This window comes from Rhinopithecus bieti, unplaced genomic scaffold (genome assembly GCF_001698545.2).
Source record: "Rhinopithecus bieti isolate Rb0 unplaced genomic scaffold, ASM169854v2 scaffold_43, whole genome shotgun sequence".
Classification (NCBI taxonomy): Eukaryota; Metazoa; Chordata; class Mammalia; order Primates; family Cercopithecidae; genus Rhinopithecus; species Rhinopithecus bieti.
In genome coordinates this window covers 570,075-596,077 of record NW_016803060.1, presented here as the reverse complement: position 1 = coordinate 596,077, position 26,003 = coordinate 570,075, and the positions used below count along the sequence as shown (strand labels likewise).

Below are 26,003 nucleotides of genomic sequence, written 5' to 3'. Positions count from 1 at the left end.
AAAAAAAAAAAAAAAAGCAGGGGTTGCAACCCTAATCTCTGATAAAACAGACTTTAAACCAACAAAGATCAAAAGAGACAAAGAATGGCCATTACATAATAGTAAAGCGATCAATGCAACAAGAAGCACTAACTCTTAAATATATATGCACCCAATACAGGAGCACCCAGATTCATAAAGCAAGTTCTTAGAAAACTACAAAGAAACTTAGACTCCCACACAATAATAGTGGGAGTCTTTAACACCCCACTGTCTATATTAGACAGATCAACAAGACGGAAAATTAACAAGGATATTCAGGACTTGAACTCAGCTCGGGACCAAGTGGACCTAATAGACATCTACAGAACTCTCCACCCCAAATCAACAGAATATACATTCTTCTCAACACCACATTGCACATATTCTAAAATTGACCACATAATTGAAAGTAAAACACTCCTTGGCAAATGCAAGAGAACGGAAATCATAACAGTCTCTCAGACCACAGATTAAGAAACTCACTCAAAACTACACAACTACGTGGAAACTGAACAACCTGCTCCTGAATGACTACTAGGTTAATAATGAAATGAAGGCAAAAATAAAGATGTTCTTTGAAACCAATGAGAACAAAGACACAATGTACCAGAATCTCTGGGACACATTTAAAGCTGTGTGTAGAGGGAAATTTATAGCACTAAAAGCCCACAAGATAAAGAAGGAAAGATCTAAAATTGACAATCTAACATCACAAAAGAACTAGAGAAGCAATAGCAAACAAATTCAAACTCTAACAGAAGACAAGAAATAACTGAGATCAGAGCAGAACTGAAGGAGATAGAGATACACAAAAACTCTTCAAGAAATCAGTGAATCCAGGAGCTGGTTTTATGAAAAGATCAACAAAATAGAATAATAAGAGCTATTTATGACAAACCCACAGCCATATCATAACTGAATGGGCAAAAACTAGAAGCATTCCCTTTGAAAACCAGCATAAGACAAGGATGCCCTCTCTCACCACTCCTATTCAGTATAGTATTGGAAGTTCTGGCCAGGGTGATCAAGCAAGATAAAGAAATGAAGGATATTCAGATAGGAATAGAGGAAGTCAAATTGTCTCTCTTGGCAGATGACATGATTGTATATTTAGAAAACCCCATAGTCTCAGCCCAAAATCTCCTTAAGCTGATAAGCAACTTCAGCAAAGTCCCAAAATACAAAATCAATGTGCAAAAATCACAAGCATTCCTATACACCAATAAGAGACAAACAGCCAAAACGTGAGTGAACTCCCATTCGCAATTGCTACAAAGAGAATAAAATACCTAGGAATACAAAGTACAAGGGATGCAAAGGACCCCTTCAAGGAGAACTACGAACCACTGCTCAAGGAAATAAGAGAGGATACAAACAAATGGAAAAACATTCCATGCTCATGGATAGGAAGAATCAATATTATGAAGTGGCCATACTGCCCAAACTAATTTATAGATTCTATGCTATCCCCGTCAAGCTACCATTGACTTTCTTCACAGAATTAGAAAAAACTACTTTAAATTTCATGTGGAACCAAAAGAGTCTGCATAGCCAAGATAATCTTAGGCAAAAAGAACAAAACTGGAGGCATCATGCTACCTGACTTCAAACTATACTACAATGCTACAGCAACCAAAACAGCATGGTACTAGTACCAAAACAGATATATAGACCAATGGAACAGAACAGAGGCCTCAGAAATAACAACATGCATCTACAACCATCTGATCTTTGACAAACCTGACAAAAAGAAGCAATGGGGAAAAGATTCCCTATTTAATAAATGGTGTTGGGAAAACTGGCTAGCCATATGCAGAAAGCTGAAACTGGACCCTTTCCTTACACTTTATACAAATATTAACTCAAGATGGATTAAAGACTTTAAATGTAAGACCTAAAACCTTAAAAATCCTAGAAGAAAACCTAGGCAATACCATTTCAGGACATAGGCATGGGCAAAGACTTCATGACTAAAACACCAAAAGAAATGGCAACAAAAGCCAGAATTGACAAATGGGATCTAATGAAACTAAAGAGCTTCTGCACAGCAAAAGAAAGTATCATCAGAGTGAACAGCCAACCTACAGAAAGGGAGAAAATTTTTGCAATCTATCCATCTGACAAAGGGCTACCATCCAAAATCTACAAAGAACTTAAACAAGTTTACAAAAAAAAAAACAACCCCATTAAAAAGTGGGTGAGGAAGATGAACAGACACTTCTCAAAAGAAGACATTTATGCGACCAACAAACATACGTAAAAAAGGTCATCATCATTGGTCATTAGAGAAATGCAAATGAAAACCACAATGAGATACCATCTCACACCAGTTAGAATGGCAATCATTAAAAAGTCAGGAAACAACAGATGCTGGAGAGGATGTGGAGAAACAGGAACGTTTTTACACTGTTGGTGGGAGTGTAAATTAGTTCAACCATTGTGGAAGATAGTATGGCAATTCCTCAAGGATCTAGAACCAGAAATACCATTTAACCCAGTAATCACATTACTGGCTATATACCCAAAGGATTCTAAATCATTCTACTGTACACATACACACGTGTGTTTATTGTGGCACTATTCACAATAGCAAAGACTTGGAACCAACCCAAATGCCCATCAATGATAGGCTGGATAAAGAAAATCTGGCACATATACACCATGGAATACTATGCAGCCATAAAAAAGGATGAGTTCATGTCCTTTGTAGGGAGATGTATGAAGCTGGAAACCTTCATTCTTAGCAAACTAATAAAAGAATGGAAAACCAAACACCGCATGTTCTCAATCATAAGTGGGAGCTGAACAATGAGAATACATGGACACAGGGAGGAAAACATCACATACCAGGGCCTGTCAGGGAATGAGGGGGGGCTAGGGGAGGGATAGCATTAGAAGAAATACCTAATGTAGATGACAGGTTGATGGGTGCAGCAAACCACCATGGCACGTGTATACATATGTAACAAAACTGCCCATTCTGCCCATGTACCCCAGAACCTAAAGTATTTTAAAAAATGGCCAAAAAAATGAAAGTGTTGTATATATTGGTTTGTAATCTCCCTTTTTTGGTAGCAACTTGTCATGACTACCTCTTCATGTGAATTAATGCTCCCCTATACTACCCCGTCAGTGAGGCGTACTGGTGGTATTCCATTATATGGGCTGGATCATAAGTATTTTGTTAGTTCCTAATTTAATTTTTTACATTGTATATGATATATAATCTATTTATATCATATATATATATATATATATATATAGTATATATATATTTTTTTTTTTTTTTTTTTTTTGAGAGCAGGAGTCTTGACAGAGTCTTGCTCTGTTGCTCAGGCTGGAGTGCAGCGACATGATCTCGGCTCACTGCAACCTCTGCCTCCCGGGTTCAAGTGATTCTCCTGCCTCAGCCTCCTGAGTAGCTGGGATTATAGGTGCATGCCACCACGCCCAGCTAATTTTTGTAGTTTTAGTAGAAACTGGGTTTCACCATGTTGGCCAGGCTGGTCTCAAGCTCCTGACCTCATGATCTGCCCACCTGGGCCTCCCAAACTGCTGGGATTGCAGACTTTTTTTTTTTTTTTTTTTTTTTGAGATGGCGTTTCCCTCTTGTTGTGCAGGCTGGAGTGCAATGGCATGATCTTGGCTCACTGCAACCTCCTCCTCCCAGGTTCAAGCGATTCTCCTGCCTCAGCCTCCCAAGTAGCTGGGATTACAGGTGTGTGCCATCATGCCCAGCTAATTTTTTTGTATTTTTAGTAGAGATGGGGTTTCACCGTGTTGGTCAGGCTGGTCTCAAACTCCTGACCTCATGTGATCCACCCACCTCCGTCTCCCAAAGCGCTGGGATTACAGTCATGACCTACTTCTCTCAGCCCCTAATTTTAGCAATTTAGGTTCATTCCAAATTTTTGTTGTTAATATTGCCAAAAACATTTATTCTTATTTTCTTAGGTAAATTTCTCAACCTGTAATCACTAGATCAAAGAATCAAAAACCTTTCTTAAGTTTTTATAGCACAATTCTTTGAAATCCAGACCACCTTTTCTGTGTATGTTCCATCTAAGCAATTACCATGCTGAGCTGTGTCAGCTGTCATACCTGCCTCCTCTGCCAGATGGTGGGCTTTTAGGGACCAGGATTATTTCTTGTGCATTTTTATATCTCAGAACCCACCATGGTGCCTGGGACATGGTAGGCTCATAGAGATGAAAATCAAAACTAGCATTTATTGAGTACTTCCCAAGATCCAGAGCACAGTGACACCAAAGAGGAATGTTGCCACCATTCCTGTTTCACAAACGTAGAAAATTGGGCTTAGAGAGGTAAATATTAGAACTGTGCATCTCATTATGTCACAGGACAAATATTTGTTGAATGAAGATGTCACTTCAGGAATATTGGTTCTATGGAAGAAAAGTAACTGCAAACTTGATGGTCAGTGTCACTAATTTTGACATAATATGTTTGAAGAACTTACTGTTTGACTTAGAGATGTTGATTTTGCATGTGTTGATATTCAGTGTCCCATGTTTTAGATTTCTAGATTTCTCCTAATAACTTCTTCCTTTATGAGCTCTGTAGGGGTGATTAAGTCATGCCTCCCATATCCTTCCATCACCAGCTTTTTTTTTTTTTTTGAGATGGAATCTCACTCTGTTGCCCAGACTAGAATACAGTGACATGATATTGGCTCACTGCAACCTCCACCTCCTGGGTTCAAGTGATTCTCCTGCCTCAGCCTCCCGAGTAGCTGGGACTACAGGCAAGGTGCCACCACACCTGGCTAATTTTTTTATATTTTTAGTAGAGATGGAGTTTCACCATGCTGGTAAGGCTGGTCTCAAACTCCTGACCTCAGGTAATCTGCCCGCCTCAGCCTTCCAAAGTGCTGAGATTATAGGCATGAGCCAGCACGCCCAGCCCCATCACCAGCGTCTTTGCCTAATACAAAGTTCAAAACACTTGAATAGGTTTCAGAAGCACGTGGAAGACTCATTAAAGCACAGCTTGTGCACTCCCACCCTGAGTTTCTGATCCAACAAACTAGATGAGGCCTGAGAATTTTAATTTCTAACAAGATCTCTGGTGAAACTGCTGCTGCTGGCTCAGAGACCCATTTTGAGAACCATTTAGATTCCAGTGGACTGTTGTACCCTGTTTACGCTGTTGTACGCTCTGCTGCTCCAGGTCCCCTCCCCACCTTTTTGCTGTGTTCTGAAGGCACAATCTACCTATACCACCATGTGTGAAGAGAGATCCCTTGTTATAATCAGACCCTTCTCTTGGGGGCCTTTTAGCCAGCAGGTTGACCCAGTGAGGCAAGAAAAGCTCTGAACTGGGACTAATCCACCTTGGCTTCTAGATTCAGCTCTACCTGACGTAACATAACCCCAGGCAAGTTCCTGCTTATGCCTCTTCTCCACACAGAGAGAATGAGATGGCTTCAATCCCTAAAGACTCCAGGTCTCAGACTTTCTGCTTCTTCTCAAATGTGTATTCAAGCAACTCACTCATCCCTGCCCTGGCCATGTAGCAGACCACTATTTAAAAAAAAGGCCTCATTTTCTGGTCATCGGACTTCAGAGGCCCTAATTGCCTTCACTGAATTTACTAATTCAGTTACTCTTTTATTATTTCTTAGCCTTAGGATTCTTTGTTCTCTGTAGAGTGAGAAAGGCTTCTGTTTATAGCACATTATTTCATGCAGCCATGCTGTGACTTTTTTGTTTATATGAAATACTAAATAAATAATGTCACAGTACTATAGTTTAAAGGTTAATAAAGGGGTCGAGTGTGGTGGCTCGACCGCACTTGGGAGCCTGAGGCAGGTGAATCATCTGAGGTCAGGAATTCAATACCAGCCTGGCCAACATGGTGAAACCCCATCTCTACTAAAAATACAAAAATTAGCCAGCATGGTGATGCATGCTTGTAATTCCAGCTACTCAGGAGGCTGAGGCAGGAGAATCGCTTGAACCTGGGAGGTGGAGGTTGCAGTGAGCTGAGATCACACCTGTGCACTCCAGCCTGGGTGACATAGTGAGACTCCATCTCAAAATAAATAAGTAAAGGTTAATAAAAAGTTAAAACAATTTTATATCATATCACAACCAGTTTCTCACCTCAGAGTAAATCCAGTGAGACCTATTAGAAAAGTGGCTGAGATCAGGATAAATAGCCAATGCATCTGAGGCTTAATACCTAGGTGATGGGTTGATAGGTGCAGCAAACCACCATGGCACATGTTTACCCACATAACAAACCTGGCACAGGTATCAATCAATCAACAATCAGACAATCAAGCACAGGTATCCCCTGAACTTAAAATTAAATTAAATTAAAGCTGAGATCCGGCCACTGCACTCCAGCCTGGGCGACAGAGCGAGACTCCGTCTCAAAAAAAAAAGAAAGAAAGAAAAGTGAGTACTGCTGAATGGCCTTGCAAATCCACAGGGTAGAAACAAATATAGTCTTGCTTCTTAGGATTTAGGTATCTGATAACAAATGCAGGGGCCTAGTGATGGTCCAGTGATAGGAACAGCAGCCTCAAGGGCTCTAGGTTCTGTGGGTACAAACAGTGGAGCCTGTTATCCTGAAGGAAAATCTCAGGAGGAAACACTCAAATCTCATTCAGCTCCATTTAATGCCAGCCATTAGAGAGAGGACAAGCTCCCCAGAAAGCATCTTTTTTGACTGGCTGACTAGAGGGTAAAGTTCTAACCAAATGTATTTTATGCCTACAAATTATTTTGAATTAATGTTTTTAAAGGGGGGAAAAATCTGAAAATGCCCTCTTTTGAATCGAAAATACTTTTCTTGGTAGGGAATCCTTGCCTTTTGCCCTTAGATGGGAAAGAGTACCTGAGACTTTTAAGTCCTACCTCTTTTTCAAACCACTAGGGTGGGAGGCCTTCTTGATTTGGGGAGGCAGAGTGATTTCTTGGTGCTATAGGTAAGATACTGTCTTCCCTGGGATTTCTTTGGAACAAGGAAAGAATCAGGAAGTAGTTTCCCACCATCCTCACCCACCACAGGAACTGGATTTCCCATTCTCCTTCTGAGGTCATCTCAGGTTTATGAAGTTTCTGCTTCCTTCTAGGTGGAGGCCGAGTTGATTGACAAGCTGGACAGCATGGTATCAGAAGGGAAAGGTGACGAGAGCTACAGGGAGCTCTTCAGCCTACTGTAAGCTGCTCCAGCCCCAGGCACATCACAATGGGGGATGGGATAAAGTGGGCCAATGAAAAGTAGAGTTTGCAACTGCACTGGCAAGCTTTAGAGTTTGGTTATCAAGAGAGACCTGGGTTCCTGATGGTAGCAATGCTCAACTTCTGTCACCAAGAAAGCAAGCTCTTTCAGGGATTCCCATAGTTGACTGAAAAGATAGAAAACAGGTAACCTCTGAGCTCCTAGATTTGCTGACAGGAAAAGGATCATTGTTTGTCTTCATAACATGCACTGCATCTGGATGGGGGACAGGCAGTTCATGGAGACTCAGTTCTGGGCTCAGTGCTGGCATTTCAAGGTGGGGGATAAATCCTCCTTTGAGAGACAGGTTCCTGATTGCCCTGCTTTGTAAGTTAGTACAGTCAGCTTGAAAAACATTGCAGTGAGCTCTTGAACAAGCTGCAACACTCTTTCCAGGCCAGTTTTCATGTTTGTGGAATGAGATGGTTGTACTGAATGATACCAGGGTTCTTCTGGGTCCTCCATTCCATGGTTTCTGGCTTAAGTTGATGGAGGCCAAGAGACCTGAAGAGAGACCCAGGGGAACTATGGCCCTCCCAAGTAGATAGTGATGTTGCTATTTTATCTTCCTAAAAAATGAAATCTTAAGATATTTACAGCTCCAGAATACCCTCCCCATCGTACTTATGTCCAACTTTGAGATGTTCTTTGTTTTTGTTCCATTTTGAAAACAAACCTCTAGCATATTTTTTCAGGAGTAATACTATCCATTGGCTTAGAACTTTCCGGTGTGCAAAATGTATTGGCATTTCTTACCTTATTTGATCCTCACAACATACCTGCAAGGTGTACAGAGTAGAAATTATCTTCCCTCCCACTTGAGAAATAAAGAACTGGGCTCAGGGAAGTGCCAGCATGCCCTCAGTTGTGTCATCAGTAACAGACAGCTCTGGAAGGAGGGCCCAGATCTTCTAATTTCCAGATGGGGGAATCTTTCTGCTATACCATGCCCACTTTGTTTCTTAAGGAGTCATGAGGCAAAATGTAAATTTATTTTAAATTTAAATAATTATAATTTGTGAAAATGAATCCATCCTTTAGTATTTCTTTTTTAGCCGAAGATTTGTCTAATTGTGGAAACAAGGCAGTGTTCCTTGGCCGCTAACAAATGACTGCTACAAAGGAAAAGTACAAAATAATCTGCAATTACTAATTACCTGACGAAATCATGTTTATAAGCTCTTTTAAAATCAGTGTAAGAACTGAGAACCACTCATAACATGGAGCAGCATTTTCAAATTTGTGTTTTTGGAAGCTAAAAAAAAATGTAAATCATGGGTGAATTAGTTTAAAAAAGATTCAACTAAGCAAAATTGAACAAGCCTCTTTATTATAGGACTTCTCAAAGACTTTGTTGTGCAAAAGGATATGAGCTGGGTGCAGTGGTACTTACCTGTAATCCCAGCTACTTGGGAGGCTAAGGTGGGAGGATTGCTTGAGCCCGGGAGTTCGAGATTATCCTGAGCAACATAGCAAGACCCCATCTCAAAAAAAAAAAAGGATATGAAAAATCTCCAAAAGGAGGGTATAGTGATCAGCATTTCCCAATTTCCCATGCTTGTGTGCTCACAGAACATTTCCACCTGTCCTCTAGGACAGAGACCTCTGCAGAACACAGTTGAAAAATGCTGGTACATTTCTCAACAGATAAAGCCACAGAAGTCAGATTCAGTGTTCTTAACCTTCTCTAACAACAGGAGTCACCTGGAAAACCCTCACTTTCCCAGAAGCCTGGCCTAGGCAGTATGCTCTGTGCAAGGAGACAGCCATCATTGTAGCAGCAGCATTAACAGCAGTCAGGCTGTGGGTTTAAGTACCCAGTACTAGACCCCTAGCTGGGTCTGCCACCCTAGGTGACTCTCATGACCTTAGAGAGCAAGGAACAGTGTGGAAAGGAATCAGGAATAAAATTGTATGGAGTGAAGGATGGACCTAGGCTCATCACTGGAGCGAGCAGGAAGAGTTCAAGTCATTGTCCCTTAGGAAAGACCTGTGGGATGGCAGAGGATCTCAGAAGCCAGGCTTTTGGAGAAGCCAGGGGCTGCCCTGAGGTACCAGGAGCATGGGGTTGTCAAGTAAGAAAAGAACCTGTGCATTTAGCTCCTGGCTCTGGCACATTTTGCTTGGGAGCATTCCCTGCAACAGTAGGATGGCCAAGTATAGCTCCTGGACTTGTTCACTTTCCCTTATATTGGGGCCCCAAGACTAATGAGAATCTTTCCCTTAGTTTCCATGAAGATGATGGGTTTAGGCTGGGTACGGTGGCTCATGCCCATAATCCAAGCACTTTGGGAGGCCGAGGCAGGAGAATAACTTGAGGCTAGGAGTTCAAGATCAAACTGGGCAACATAGCAAGACCCCATCTTAAAAAAGAAAATTAAAATTTTGAAAACAGAGCTTGGTTTGTATGTTTGCTGAGGATGGCACTGGGCAGTGATAAAGACAGTCAGCCATTGGCAAAGCCAGGCTTATCCCTCAGTGGGCTCTTGTTCAACACTCCTTCAGAACAGAAGTGAGTTACAGTGTATGCCTAAGGTGGCTGGAGCCAAGCCCCTCCCTCCCCTCCTCCTCAGTGGCATCCTTAGGAACTTGTACATGGAAATAGAAGCTGTGTTTTCACTTGTTGCTGCCAGTTCAGTAACCTCCTTGTCTTTGCTTTCTGCTGCATGGAGTAGAACCCAGCTGTTTGGGCCCTACCCCAGGTAAGACTGCAGTGTGGTAAGTCTGCTGTCTCCAGATCCATCACAGCCTCCATGGGCTCTTGGACTTCACTCTTGTGCCCAGGGGAAGGCTCATGAATTGTGTTTGCTTTCTCCACCCCTCCACCAATAGCCTGCTGGAGAAGGTTGAACAAGAAACATGGCGTGAGACCGGCATTTCCTTTGTGACCTCAGTCACCCGCCTCATGGAACGTCTTCTTGACTACAGGTATCTTCTCCGCCACCCGCTCACCTCTTCTTTTGTCAGGACACTCTCTCTAGCAAGGGAATCCCCCTGACCTGAAAACTGAGACCATGTGCCCTTCATGGGGAGGACTGTTGTGATATTGGGTGCCATCACCAGTCAGTAGGAATCTGATGATGATCAAGAAGAGACAGAGACTTTTCCCAGGGGTAGGGTAGGGCCTCCTGGGATTCCCCGCTAAAATGTGGGCACATGTACCCAGGAGGGATCTTGGGGATATGTAGTCATCTGGCCTTCCATCCAGAAGGGTTAAGGCTCAGAGGAATGGGCACAGCAAGAGGGAAGAGTAAAGCTATCTCCAGAGCAGGGCAGGGAACAGCTGTAGGTCCTTAGTGCAGACTTTCCTCCGAACCATATGGCAGATGAGCAGAGAAGTATCACCTAGAGGACTTGAAGTTGGCTTTTCCAGGGACTAGGGACCCCACTTTTCAATGCCTATGTTCTTTGTCTAAAGTCTATTTATTTCTGTCCCCTGGTCATGGCCAGAATAGATTAGAGGAAACAGCCTGTGAGCTCAGAGATCTTCATATTTTGTTCAGTCTGGGAGTTCATGTGAAATAAGAATTTTTTTTTTTTTAAAGACAGTCTTGCTTTGTCACCCAGACTGGAGGGCAATCATGGCTCACTGCAGCCTCGAAGTCCTAGGCTCAAGCTGTCCTCCCACCTCAGTCTCCCAAGTAGCTGAGGCTACAAACCCATGCCACCATGCCCGGCTAAATTTTGGTTTTTGTTTTTTGTTTTTGTAGTGACAAGGTCCCACTGTGTTGCCCAGGCTGGTCTCAAATTCCTGGGCTCAAGTGATCCTCCCACCTCGACCTCCCAAAGTGCTGAGATTACAGGCCTGAGCTGCTGCACCCAGCCAGAATTAGAATTTCTTAATGAAAGTCTGCCTTCTCGGTTGTATCATGGCTTTTGAATTAGTCCAAACATAACAATGAAACCACAACTGCAGCCTTAATCATTCTCTCAGCAGGGTTCAGGTGATGGCTAAAGGTACCTTTTGGGAGCCTGGAAGAAGGTGAGGAGAAATGATAAATGAAACCCAGCTCCAAGCAATAGTTGCCTTCTCTGTGGTAAAAGCTGTGCAAATGCCAAATGAAGAGAGCATTTTGAGCTCATGGATCAGGAAATAGGAGAGTTAAGCCTGGCTCCAGTTGCTGCTGAAGTAGAAGGTGCTGCTGTGCAAAAGACTCAGGTGTCCAATGCACTGGCCTGGATATGGAAATGGAATTCCTGAGAAATGTGCTCTCGTCTTAAGCATCCCCCCATTCTGTAGCACAGCTATGCTTGTGTGAACTTCAGGCTGTTTTTCCTGGGCCTTTCAAGTTCAAAGCTGGCCTTGGGGCCCCTTTTACAGCAGGAGACTTCTTTGTTCACACCAGGTCCGTAGCTTCTCCTGCAGCTACAATTAGACAGGGCAGAGAGATGGACAAAGCGCTGCACCTCCCCCTTACCAAAACATTTTCTAAAGTTTGGCTTTATTCACCACGGCCTAACGAAGGAGCAGAAAATAATTTCTTAGGCTCCAAGGTCTTGTTCTAGCTGCCTGTTTGATTTCTTTAGCTACCTTCTACAAGCAGCTCAAACTCATGCCCAAAACCAACTTCATTCTCTATTTCTTGTCTCAGTGGTGGTATCTACAAAAAGTCCAAAATCCTTAATATGGCATCACTGGCCTTTGCTCACTTCTCCAGACCAATCTTCTGCTAGTCCCCAGTACTCATGCCCTACACCCCAGCCTCCCAGTATTGCTCCTTGCTAACGTGAAAGGAAACAGCATAATGTTGATGATGGCCCCTGTTTATTGAAAATCTACCACTTGAGTGCTCTACATACATTTTCTCTAATCCTATAAGCATCCTCATTCTTTTTATCCATGAGGAGAAACTAAGAAGTACCACTGCTAGGATCTGAATCCAGATCTAGCTGACTCAAGAACCATGCCCTGTCTCTTTCTCCATGTTGTCACCACTTAATCACTTGTATTTTCCCTTCAGGTTTCTCTATATGCTGTGTTCTCTCCCAAGAGTGGTTTTCCAACTCACCCCTATTAAGGAAGCTTTCCCAAGCCAGGAGCTTACCTTTCTGTGCACGCATTGAATGATGATCATTTGTCATCTTTCTGTCTTACCTTACAAAAGAGGACCAGCTCCTTGAGGATAGGAACCTTGTCCTTATCTCCCTGTTCCCCTGTATGGGGACTGGCTCCTGGCAGGTACAGAGTAAATAATGAGTGATAAACTTGTTGGAAAGACCATGCAGAAACCAAGCAACTCTTTTCCTCTACCTCAGTGCAGTTAGTTCAAGAACTTACTAAGAAAAGAGTTGTTGGCCAGGCACAATGGCACATGCCTGTAATCCCAGCACTGTGGGAGACCAAGGCAGGCAAATTGCTTGAGCTCAGGAGTTCGAGACCAACCTGGGCAATATGGCGAAACCCCATCTCTTTGAAAAATTGGAAAAGTAGCCAGGTGTGGTGGCATGCACCTGTGGTCCCACCTATTTTGGAGACTGAGGTGGGCAAATCACTTTATCTGGGGAGGTCGAGGATGCAGTGAGCCAAGATTGCACCACTGAACTCCAGCCTGGGTGACAAAATGAGACCCTGTCTCAAAAAAAAAAAAAGTAAAAATAGTTGTTGATATGACTCAAGGAAAGGACATCAAACAAAAAGGAAAAAAATAATTGTTCAAAGTTTTAAAATATATACATTGATTAAACATAATCAACAGATTGTACTGTAGAATTACCTGAACCTGTTATGTAAGATTCAATGTTAGACTGGCAAAACTTTAGGTACTCAAAGGAATACCTCGTCAGCTTTTATATCAATGTCTTTAACTTTTGTGTGAATTTCAGACACTCTGTGTCAAACATGAAGATTCTCACTGGTAGTAACTATATTTCCCAGGATAGGAAGCAGAGCCCTAGAAGGGTTTTCTTTGTGCCTGGAACAGACAGGGACAGAGCTAGAGTTGCCAAGCCCTTGTGGCTCAAAGTGGAACCTGTACCTGGAACGGGCAACTGAGGGTTATGAAGCCTGCCTTTCCCAGACCCCTCGGGTTGCAATGAGGGCTGCCTGGTCACTGATGTAGTCCCCAGCCAACCCACTACCCAGGTGAGCCAGATGCTTCAGAAGCCTCTTTCAGGAGTCTTCCCTGCTCACCCTTCAGAGAAAGAGCAAGAGGGAAAGCAACAGCTGCACCTAAGTCAAACTTTAAAAGACATCCACCATGAAGTAGCCACACAGAAGTGGTGCAAAGCTACACAAAAAAGAGTCTGCTGTCAGCAGTGCAGAGGAGAAGCAGTCATAGAGCACAGAAGTGTGTAGGATACCCCTAGTATCATAGTGTTGAGGCCAGTTCCTTTCTGTTTAAGGGACTTAGCTATGAAGTTCTGGTTATGGCCAAACAGAAGTTAATGCTTGGTAAGTGTTTCAGGTGCTTTATAGAAAATACAAATCACTAAATGGAAATGGAATTCCTGAGAAATGTGCTCTCGTCTTAAGCATCCCCCCATTCTGTAGCCCAGCTACATGCCTGCCTACAGCTACACTAAATGCCGAAGTGGCTAGGTAAGATCTCACTGCCCTTCATGGGGCCAACTTAATGGGGAGACAGATGCCTTCTGCCATTGTGTGGGTTGCTTGGAACAACTTGCCCATCTGACCTCAGGCTCACTCCTCTTGAAAAGTCAAGCAGTTTCCTGGCCCTGCTAGCACTAAAGGGACAGGTTGTGCAGAAGGATGTTCAGGACCCCCATGTCTGGCTACATAGGAACCAAATGTCTTATGTGGTGATAGGTCAACCCCCTCCCCCCAAGAAAGGAGGGCCTTGGTTCCAAACATCACAAACCTGTCAACTCTGACCAGAGACTTCCACAGGAAGGACATTTGGCTTTGCAAAATATCATGAGAGGAGTATGGATTTTCAACATCCTTTTCTTTCAAAGGAGTCATCCCAGGGTTCTTCCTCTGCATCATGGGAAGGTGGGGAGAACTGGGTTTGTCAAATGGCCATCCAGAGGCTCAGTGACTTGGCCTAGGGCCCCTGATTCCCAGCTGTACTGCTCTTCACTGGGCCCTGTGCCTGTCAGTGGAGCAAAGCCAAAGACACTCTCCAACCTGACCCTAGAAATCTGTATAAACCCCTTTCTGCAGCTTTTCCCCAGAGCTGCTAATACACAGCTGCACAAGGAACTAGATCTTCTCTAGAGCAGTGTGGGCTGCTATGGAAGGAGACACATCAGGCAGATGGCTCTCTGACTGGCTGTGTGCATAGGAGACTTCTTGCTGGATTCACCAGTCTGGTTCTCATTCTCCTTCATCTCCTTGTGCCAGGCTTCTGCTCCTTTCCAGAGGAGCTTGGCTTTGACCAACCCTCTCCCTATCTTGGAAAGGATTCATTCTCAGTGTTCCTATTTTCCTGTCTCTCACAGGCCATCCCTGACACCTCCTATACCCAGACCCTGCTAGGTATGAATGCAGCTCAGTCCTGGCTGATGCTTTAAGCACGAGACTTGCTGCTTCTGGTGATAGATGGCTCCAAAGACTAGTACACAGGAAGGAAACCATAGGGAGAAATATCAACTATGTGGTGAACATGTACAGAGCCCTGAAGCTAGGGCCATGAAGTGGAGGATCTTGGCTTCTATTCAGCACTCCTACAAAATGAAACCTGTCCTTTAAGGAGAATTCTGTGCCTCCCTTTAATGGGAAGTTGAGGATTTGGCCTTTAACTTAATATGTCCTTTTGTGCCAAGGACCTTTGTAGGTGCCACTTAATACCCTGATGTAGCTCTGGGCTCTCTCTGTGCTCTGCCACCAGAATAAGGGGCTCAGTTGAACAGAGATATTTGAACCCCGAGAGTGGGTCCAAAGCTGAAGGAGCTCACAGTAGACTCCTCATCTATGGAAGCAGTTCCTATGGAAGCAGATGTTGGAGGCCATCTCAATCTGGGATTTGGTCATACTAATGCCCCAGTAATAGTGCAGTTCTATGTGTTGTCTCATGGCCCCACTTCGTATCTGGTGCTCATCTGTGCTGTCTCTTCCAGGGACTGCATGAAAGGAGAGGAAACAGAGAATAAGAAGATCGGCTGTACTGTTAACCTGATGGTGAGAGGACATGGGCCCTGACCTCTCTGCCTACTGAAATGGTTTCTGATTGGCTTGGCCCTTCTACACTACATGGCTATAGGCCTAAGGGTTTGAATCAGGACATCGGCCCAGTTACTGGTATCTTAGAGGCCTGCACTTCCCCAGACACATTCCTACTTGGGGAAGGAATGAAATGAGCTTCTCTTTGTACAGAGCTCTAGCCTGGCCTCTTGGCAGGGACTCAGTAAGTCTGACATGCCCCAATTCAGTCAACCCTGACTCCTGATCTGCCCTAATGCTTTTCCTCTTTCACACTATCCAAGGCTCCCATAGACCTGCCAGTGGTTCCACCCACAGCAGGTGTTCCTTCTGGCTGGTGCTTTCTCCTTCTGGTGCTGTCTGCCTCCAGGGCCTGCCCTCCCTCTCCTGCCCAGCACACGCACGGCTTTGGCCAGCTGCCCAGAGCTTGGCTATGGCCTCCACAGGTAGTTGACAGGTGTTTCCTTCTCTTTATTATAGAATTTTTACAAATCTGAGATTAACAAGGAAGAAATGTATATCCGCTACATCCATAAGCTTTGTGACATGCACTTGCAGGCCGAAAACTACACAGGTAAGTGGGGAAAAGAGAGAGCCATGCCTGACCATGAGGACAAACTGAAGGGATTTGTACAATAGGCAGAGAAAGGCTTCAGGCTGGTGCCTGCCAGATCTCAGCAGAATGTTGGGGCTTGTGCTATCCCCTCACCTCACTCATTTCCCTCAACTCCTTGTGGCACATGGTAGAGAGAAAGCAGGCAGAACTTCCACTTGTACCTTTGTGCCATGTCCTCCACTACTTGAGGCTGTTTCACTCTCCTTCCCTCCTGTCCACCCCTCTGAAGTCTCAAGGGTGACCTCGAAATTCTGGTGCACCAGGTTCAGAGCATCCTGAGCTAACTGTCACTCCTTATGAACAGAGAGCCTTTTTTAGGACTTTCAAAGCTGGAGCTAAGGTTATAACAAAGGAATATCCCCTGAACCCTGGAACTTCCAGAACTCACTAGCAGACCTTCCTTGCAGGCTAGGTTCTTCAGACCCTGCAACTGCATAGCAGCCTCACATTGCGCTCCCAGTGCAGAGTATGAAGAGTGTTCATCTGACTTCTTGACAGGCCAGACAGGGCCTGTCATTGTATCTACAATTTAATCCAACATCAAGGCCTTTTCTAACTAGAACAAATTTTAAGCATTTCAAAGTGGCTGTCACAACTGTTTATTGAGAACCACGCTGAATCAGGGGGTTGTGTGCATGCGTGTGTGTCCTGTCTGATTGACATGCCATCGTTCCCCCCAAAAAACCATTTTCTCCATTGCAGTGACCAGCCATTATGTCTTAGCTCTTAGGTGATAGGACTTGAATTTGTGTGATAGACCAGGAAATTTAAGCTATCCTTCTCTGCAAACACTATTGCAATTAGATAGATTTGTAGAAACAGAGAATCCTCCTTTATCTCTAGCTGTTAGAGAGTGTTTGGCTTAGATGGTATATTATCTGATAGCACAGCTTGGCAAGAATTAAATCTAAAATGACTGGGCTTTGAATCTTAAATTCAGCTGACTAATAAAATGACTGGGCTGAGTCTACCATTCTCTGCATCCACTTGCACCCGTGATCCAGCAACCCTCTGAGAGGGCAGTGAAGAGAAAGACTTTAATAAATGTTGTATATCAGCAGAAGCATTTGCTAAACTTCTGGGGAACTGGGCCATGACTGAGAGGCTGGGTCAGGGACTTTAACAGAGAAAGAGTGCTAAGCCTTGTCTCTGATGGCTCAGGGAATGACATCTGAAAAGAATATAGGCAAGGAAGAAAAAGACGTTCCATGGTTTCCTAAGCTCCAGAGGGAGGCCCTGAGTTCCACAAGGCTTGTCCCTAGAGAAAAAAGGCTTCCTGATCCCATGAGGAGGTGTGTACATTCCTTGGCGGGAAGTTCCAGTGGCAAGGGCATAGGCAAAGGGGCAAGGATAAGGAGGAGCCTAAAGAGTGGACACAGGCAAGTGGGCCTAGCTAAAGCTGGAAGTGGGTCGATAAATGGTTAGAAATGAGATTCTTCATAGTCATGGAGAGTAGATTTGAGCAGAACCTTGAAAACCAGGCAGAAGCACAGAAGCTAGAACTAATTAACTTGCCAGTAGGAGATGCCCACTGAAAATGAACAAATAGAACAGAAGAGAGAAAACTGTGTAATGAGGCCCCTGAGCCATGGCTGTGATTCAGTGTGACTCATCCCTCGGAATGTAGGGAGCCATGGTATTTCACTGCTGTTGTTTTACATAACCCTCTCTAATTGTTCCACACATAGAGTAAGATGTTGCCAGGCCTTCACTCTGGGTCTAGTATCAATTTAGGTTCCTTTGGTAATGGAGCCCTAAGAGCTAGTTCTGAGAAGGTTGGAAAGGAAGCTGTAGTCAGTTGAGCAGAAAGGAACCCAAGAGCTCTCTCTGATGTGTCAACGTCTCCCACAGCAAAGCCACCTGTACACAGACTTTTGGGTAGCTGAGTCATTCTTTATTAATCTGGAGACCAGAACAGGTGACCAGGCCATGGAAGGAAGGTGTCTACCAGGATATTTGGCTCCTTCATGCTATGGACCAGGGTTATTGGCTTGCTGAGCAGCCCCGCTGTTCCGTCTTTGGTATCCAGTGTCCCTGACCTGGGCTGCACATGACTTGCGTTGGCATCCTGCCAGCATAGTCCTCTGACACTAGGCTGCTCCTGGGCCCCTGAGCAAGAAAAGCCCCTGGACCTCCATGGTGTCTGTCCCCACAGAGGCCGCATTTACCCTGCTCCTTTACTGTGAGCTGTTGCAGTGGGAGGACCGGCCACTGCGGGAATTCCTCCACTACCCATCGCAGACAGAGTGGCAGCGGAAGGAGGGACTGTGCCGGAAGATCATTCACTACTTCAACAAAGGCAAGGTACGCGTCATTAGGCAAGCCCTTTAGCCTTTCAGCTTCTGCTGTGATGCATGGCATCTTGACACCATAGGGTTAACAGCAGCTACAGGGGGTGGTGTGCGGGGTGGTGATTGGGTGGGTGCCTATCTATGTGCCTAAGATGTGGAGGCCGCATGATTTTCTCTGAGGGAGAAAAAGACAACAGCTTAATTCTGTGACTTGAAAGCCATATCCAGATTGTAGGTGTTAGAGACTACCCCACGTACCAGCTTTGCATATTTATAAATACGAATGCTTCTACAGCAGGGGCTTCTGGAACCCTGTTTGTTTTTATTGGATTTACTTAAAGAACTGATATGGCTTTCTAATCTGCTGCCATATAAAATATGAGTGGTAGAAATGAATGGATTTTAATCACAACCAAAGGAGGCCTAAACTGCTTCTTACTGGTATATGTTCTTTTCTTAGATTTCCCTTCCCTACAGCACAGCCAGGGCTCCTCTCGGATTGGGGTTACTTTCCATCAAACTAGTTTCTATGGGATTGGCAGCATTGTCAGCACTGGTTTAGGCTTCCTTGGGGCTTTCCAGCCATTCTGCTCCCATCTCTGGGAGAGCTCTATGTGGGGCCCTCTGACTACCTACTGTTGGATGTGGCCCATGTGCTGGAAAAACTTGTTGAAGCCATTTTCTCATTACTAAGCTTTGAGCACATTTTGAAGCTGAAATAGGGTCATTCAGGGAACTGTAGTAGCTGAGCCCCTGACTCAGATGGAAATTGGTGTTTGAGATGAGTTTTTTCATCGAAAAGAAAGTTTTAAACATTAATGGCTTTTGCCTATAAATCAGAAAACATTCTTCAGTTTTACATAACATGGCGGACTTCTGTGTTTGTCAAAAATATTCACTCAGAAAACATTTCCCCATACAGAGAATGCACTGGTAAGAAGGAACCTTTCCAAAAGCACAGAAACTCTTACGTAACCTAGCCCAGAAAGGATGCCCATGCTCAGCTCTCAGAACCTTTCAGCTTCTGCTGTGATGCATGGCATCTTGACACCATAGGGTTAACAGCAGCTACAGGGGGTGGTGTGCGGGGTGGTGATTGGGTGGGTGCCTATCTATGTGCCTAAGATGTGGAGGCCGCATGATTTTCTCTGAGGGAGAAAAAGACAACAGCTTAATTCTGTGACTTGAAAGCCATATCCAGATTGTAGGTGTTAGAGACTACCCATGCGACTGATCCACAAAGCTGACCCAAAACCTCTGGTCCTTGCTGATCCAGGACCTGACACAGAGCCCCTCACTTGCAGTTTTAGGCCGGTTTTCTGGCTCCTGGCTAACCTGGAGCTGCCCCTCACCTACATGCCCAGCAAGCCCTCCTAGCTCACAGGGAATGACATAAGCATGGTGTGAGTATGCATGTGTGCTTCTAGTGTGTTCATTCTCATTTCTTTCCATGGGCACAGAGTACAGAGTAGAGAGTTATCCTAATCTGACTGAGTTTGCCTGTGGGATGCATGAGCATTGATGGTCCCCTCTTCATCCCACATTATAGTAATGCATAGAAAAGCAGGATTAAACTTTAACATGGACTAGGGAGTAAACCACAAAGTGTTCCTGAGTATTATAGATGGACAAGAAGGAGAGAAGGACTAGGAGACTCCATAGGTCACCTTCTCAGGAATCTCCTCACTTCTGCAATCCTGCCTTTGCCCTGAATTGCTGGAGGAGCAGTCTATGCTGAGTAGAGACCACTCAGTGAGCCCTCTCATGAGTTTATCCTCAAAGGGGTAGTCATCAGACCCACTGTCTTAGGCTCACACAGGAGACCTACCTTGTCTGTTCCTGTGCCTCAGCTCCTGATGAAACCATTAGGTGAGATTAACCAGTTGTTCTTGAAAATATTCAGGGTTTTCAAGAAGAAAACCATGGTTCTAGAAAAGCAAAACCCAGATGCTATGGGGAAAAAAATGTTCTTATGGGGCAGGGATGCTTGGCACCAAGAGAAAAGCCACCTTGGCAACAAGAGAAGGGCAAAGAAAGAAAGGAGGAACAGGTAGTGAGTTTCTACCTCTCAACACTGCCAGCACACACTGCCTCACAAGGCAAGCCCCTCCTGGCTTTTCTTCCACACATTACCCCCAAGACCTGCCCCACAGGGACTGCTCATTTAGGTGATGATGGCCTCATGTAGGGCTAAAGATGCCCTGCCTGCTGACAGTAGCTTCCAGTGAAACAAATGTCCTCCACTGGGATCAAGGCTTATCTGTCTTGCTGGCATCTCTTCCCTAGTTTGTAACCCTGCTGTTCCAAGGCACTCGCTCCAAGGCCTCTACTTCAGTTATCTTTAGAATGAACAAGGACAAAGAGTAGTAGAAGAGAAGTGACTGGATTTCAGAGACTGGTAAGACATTTTAGAGTAGCTTTGCTTTCTGCCTGAAGGAGGGAAACCAAGGGAAAAGATGTAAATGGGGATGCATTGCACCTGTAGTACATTCGCTACCTCTGTGCAGAGGCAGCTCTTAAAGCCCCCAGACCCACCATTGTTCCAGTACACCCCTCAAAGCTGGCACATGCTCTCTGGTGTCTGCTTTAGACAACACAATCTCCCTTGGTCCCATGTTTATGTCCTGGGTACCCAAGAGGATTAGCAGTGGCTAATAACATGGCCATAGTCTAGTTCTGGGCCATTCTGTCCTGTAGTGAGGTGGTTGACTTATAAACCTGCTACAAGTTGGACTGGGCTCTGGTCCACAGAGAGTCAGCTCTCCCAGGCCAGACAAGGAGAGAAGGAAACTCCAAAGAGACAGGATGTGGCAGGGTGAGAGTTGAGAGAAGAAAGGGGTGATGTGAAGGTCAGAGTTGGTTCTTATCTCTAGGTGGAGGAAGCAGGCAGGAGGAGAAGCTGGACAGAGGCTAGCAGAGCATCAGGGCTACACCAACCACTTCTGTGGGAGTGGGCTTGAGCTCTCCTGCTTGAGGGTTTACCATGGTACACACTCTTTTGAAGGAATGACTGTTACTTCTAATATGTAATGTGCAAACAGACTGGTGGCCCATGCTTTTCCCTTCCTTTGCCATTTGATTAGAATGAGCCCTAAGTCAGTACAACTTTTTGTGCTGTCCCTGCAAGGGAGCAACAAGGATATATAAAAGCACATATTAGGCCAGGCAAGGTGGCTCACAACTGTAATCTCAACACTTTGGGAGGCCAAGGTGGGCGAATCACTTGAGGTCAGGAGTTCAAGACCAGCCTGGCCAACATGGTGAAAGCTCGTCTCTACTACAAAGACAAAAATTAGCCGGGTGTGGTGGCGCACGCCTGTAGTCCCAGCTATTCAGGTGGCTCAGTCATGAGAATCACTTAAACATGGGAGGTGGAGGTGGCAGTGAGCTGAGATTGCACCACTGCACTCCAGCCTGAGTGACAGAGCAAGACTCTGTGTCAAAACAAAACAAAACAAAACAAAAGCACAAATCTGCAGGAGCTGGTAGAAGTGACTGGATTTTAGACACTGGTAGGGAATTTTAGAGTTAGCTTTGCCTCCTGCCTGAAGGATGGAAACCAAGGCGAAAGATGTGGATGGGGATGCATTGCACCTTTACAATACCTTATTTATTGTAAATAAATAGTATATTTACTAACTCTGTGCAGAGGCAGCTCTCAAAGCCCCCAAGCCCACCAGTGTTCCAGCATACCCTTCAAGGTTTGCAGGGTGTCTTAAAATTCTTGGTCCTGGTTCATTCTAAAGATAATTATGGTGGGGAGGGATGCCTTGGAGCATCAGGGTTATAAGTTAGGGCAGAGATGCCAGCAAGATAGATGAGCATTGATCCCAGTGGAGGAGAAGACCTGTTTTTATTGGAAGCTACTGTTAGCAGACAAGGCATCTTTAGCCCCACATTTAGCCATTGTCATCTAAATGAGCAGTCTCCCATGGAGTGGCTCTTGAAAGGCTGGCCAGAAGTCTCTACACAACTCAGCTATAAACTTAGCTAGCCCCCATGAAGCTGCCAGCCAGATAGACCCTGTTCTGGGTCCATTGCTGAAACCTGCCCAAGCGGCACTTGCAGAGGACTGATATACGCCCCCTTGAAAGCTGTGATAATGGGGGTACAAGAGGCTTTCTAGCTCACTGAGGCACAGGCATTATATTAAAGCAAGGAGTCAGGGTCTATTTAAAATTCCGTTTGGCTGGGCATGGTGGCTCATGCCTGTAATGTCAACACTTTGAGAGCCCAAGGTGGTAGGATGGCTTGAGACTACGAGTTTGAGACCAGCCGAGGTAACATAGCGAGACCCCATCTCTATAAAATATTTTAAAAACTAGCCAGGCATGGTGGCACACACCTAGCCCCACCTGTAGTCCTAGCTACTCAGGAGGTTGAGGCAAGAGAATCTCTTGAGCCCAAGCATTCAAGGTTGCAGTGAACTATGATCATGCCAGTGCATTCTAGCCTGGGTGACAGAGCAAGACCTTGTTTCTAAAAAAAAAAAAAAAAAAAAAAAATGCACACAACAACAACAAAAAAAACCTCTTTGGTTTGTTTTAATCTTTTTAATCGGTCCTGCAGTTGCAATCCATGTGGTGTTAATTTCTTTGAAGGATAGAAAAATATACTCCTTTGAGAAACACAATTGCAAATGAAACAATGTTTTCCTTCTCCCTGATGCTATTTCAAAGAGTATTCTCACAAATATAGTCCTTATGTTTAATGATTTATGCTGAAATATTTACTGGTGAAATTATATCTGAGATTTGCTTCAAATGCTATGGGGAGGAATAAGTGAATGGGGTATGAATAATACAAGATTGGCTGTGAGTTGGTTGTTGTTGAAGCTGGATGATGGATAGGGGTTTATTCTTCTAATCTCTCTACTTTTCTATATGCTTAAATTTCCTATAATAAAAAATTTTTATTAGTATTGAGAAGTTGAGGAGTCTGGGTAAGATATCAAGTAAACTAATGACCCTCAATCTAACCAAAAGAGGTATATATATATTTATTATTATTATTATTATTATTACACTTTTAAGTTCTAGGGTACATGTGCACAACGTGCAGATGTGTTACATATGTACACATGTGCCATGTTGGTGTGCTGCACCCATTAACTCATCATTTACATTAGGTATTTCTCCTAATGCTATCCCTCCCCCCTCCCCCCACGCCACAACAGGCCCCAGTGCATGATGTTCCCCACCGTGTGTCCAAGTGTTCTCATTGTTCAATTCCCACCTATGAGTGAGAACATGCAGTGTTTGGTTTTCTGTCCTTGCGATAGTTTGCTCAGAATGATGGTTTCCAGCTTCATGTCCCTACAAAGGACATGAACTCATCCTTTTTATGGCTGCATAGTATTCCATGGTGTATATGTGCCACATTTTCTTAATCCACTCTATCATTGATGGACATTTGGGTTGATTCCAAGTCTTTGCTATTGTGAATAGTGCCACCATAAACATACGTGTGTGTGTGTCTCATGATTTATAATCATGAGCAGCATGATTTATAATCCTTTGGGTATATATTCAGGAATGGGATGGCTGGGTCAAATGGTATTTCTAGTTCTAGATCCTTGAGGAATCGCCACACTGTCTTCCACAATGGTTGACTAGTTTACAGTCCCACCAACAGTGTAAAAGTGTTCCTATATCTCCACATCCTCTCCAGCACCTGTTGTTTCCTGACTTTTTTTTTTTTTTTTGAGATGGAGTCTCGCTCTGTCGCCCAGGCTGGAGTGCAGTGGCCAGATCTCAGCTCACTGCAAGCTCCTGCCTCAGCCTCCTGAGTAGCTGGGACTACAGGCGCCCGCCACCTCGCCCGGCTAGTTTTTTGTATTTTTAGTAGAGACGGGGTTTCACAGTGTTAGCCAGGATGGTCTCGATCTCCTGACCTCATGATCCGCCCGTCTCGGCCTCCCAAAGTGCTGGGATTACAGGCTTGAGCCACCGCGCCCGGCCTTGTTTCCTGACTTTTTAATGATTGACATTCTAACTGGTGTGAGATGGTATCTCATTGTGGTTTTCATTTGCATTTCTCTGATGGCCAGTGATGATGAGGATTTTTTCGTATGTCTGTTGGCTGCATAAATGTCTTGTTTTGAGAAGTATCTGTTCATATACTTTGCCCACTTTTTGATGGGGTTGTTTGATTTTTTTCTTGTAAATTTGTTTAAGTTCTTTGTAGATTCTGGATACTAGCCCTTTGTTAGATGGGTAGATTGTAACAATTTTCTCCCATTCTGTAGGTTGCCTGTTCACTCTGATGGTAGTTTCTTTTGCTGTGCAGAAGCTCTTTAGTTGAATTAGATCCCATTTGTCAATGTTGGCTTTTGTTGCCGTTGCTTTTGGTGTTCTAGTCATGAAGTCCTTGCCCATGCCTATATCCTGAGTGGTACTACCTAGGTTTTCTTTTAGGGTTTTTATGGTTTTAGGTCTAACATTTAAGTCTTTAATCTATCTTGAATTAATTTTTGTATAAGGTATAAGGAAGGGATCCCGTTTCAGCTTTCTACATATGGCTAGCCAGTTTTCCCAGCACCATTTATTAAATAGGGAATCCTTTCCTCATTTCTTGTTTTTGTCAGGTTTGTCAAAGATCAGATGGTTGTAGATGTGTGGCATTATTTCTGAGGGCTCTGTTCTGTTCCATTGGTACATATCTCTGTTTTGGTACCAGTACCATGCTGTTTTGGTTACTGTAGCCTTGTAGTATAGTTTGAAGTCAGGTAGTGTGATGCCTCCAGCTTTGTTCTTTTTGCTTAGGATTTATTTTCTTGACAAGGCGGGCTCTTTTTTGGTTCCATATGATCTTTAAAGCAGTTTTTTTCCAATTCTGGAAGAAAGTTATTGGTAGCTTGATGGGGATGGCATTGAATCTATAAATTGCCTTGGGCAATATGGCCATTTTCACGATATTGATTCTTCCTATTCATGAGCGTGGAATGTTCTTCCATTTGTTTATGTCCTCTTTTATTTCATTGAGCAGTGATTTGTAGTTCTCCTTGAAGAGGTCCTTCACATCCTTTGTAAGCTGGATTCCTAGGTATTTTATTCTCTTTGAAGCAATTGTGAATGAGAGTTCACTCATGATTTGGCTGTTTGTCCGTTATTGGTGTATAAGAATGCTTGTGATTTTTGCACATTGATTTTGTATCCTGAGACTGCTGAAGTTGCTTATCAGCTTAAGGAGATTTTGGACTGAGACGATGGGGTTTTCTAAATATACAATCATGCCATCTGCAAACAGGGACAATTTGACTTCCAAAAGATGTATATATTTTTTAAAGGAGGAAATGGATAATATCACCTCTTAATGAAGGCCACTGCAGCCTTCCCTCAGGCTGTTGCATGGACATGTTGCTATAACAGGAGCCATACCACAGAAAGCCTGGAATCTAACTAGGCAAGGATCATCTGAAGCCTAATTTAAGGTCAAATAGTTCCATAAAGGAAATTGCCTGACCTACTGCCAAGTCCTTGAGTAGGCATTTTCTTCCTGATTTCCATACTTGTTTTTGGAGCTTAAACAATCTTAATCTAAAAATCAGTGTTTCATTAACTTATCAAATAAATCTTTACTGAGTACCTGATACATCCCTGGCATTGTTCTAGTCTCTGAGAATAAAACAAACAGGGTCCCTGCCCTCTTTGTGTTTATCATCTGATTGAGACTAATACAACAAAAAAGTAAGTAATTTTTTAAAATTAAGATAACTTCATAG

At 44.0% G+C, this 26,003-nt stretch overlaps 1 protein-coding gene across 1 annotated transcript in view; it reads left to right on the top strand.

The window, feature by feature from the left end:
• Positions 1–26,003, top strand: part of DOCK3 (dedicator of cytokinesis 3) — a 404,390-nt gene that overhangs the window by 343,454 nt on the left and 34,933 nt on the right. Inside the window, exons 29-34 of the mRNA XM_017890007.1 lie at positions 7,124–7,209; positions 9,948–9,974; positions 10,105–10,200; positions 15,292–15,352; positions 15,854–15,947; positions 18,145–18,293. Coding sequence (XP_017745496.1) covers positions 7,124–7,209; positions 9,948–9,974; positions 10,105–10,200; positions 15,292–15,352; positions 15,854–15,947; positions 18,145–18,293 — 513 coding nt within the window. The remainder of the gene's footprint in view (positions 1–7,123; positions 7,210–9,947; positions 9,975–10,104; positions 10,201–15,291; positions 15,353–15,853; positions 15,948–18,144; positions 18,294–26,003) is intronic.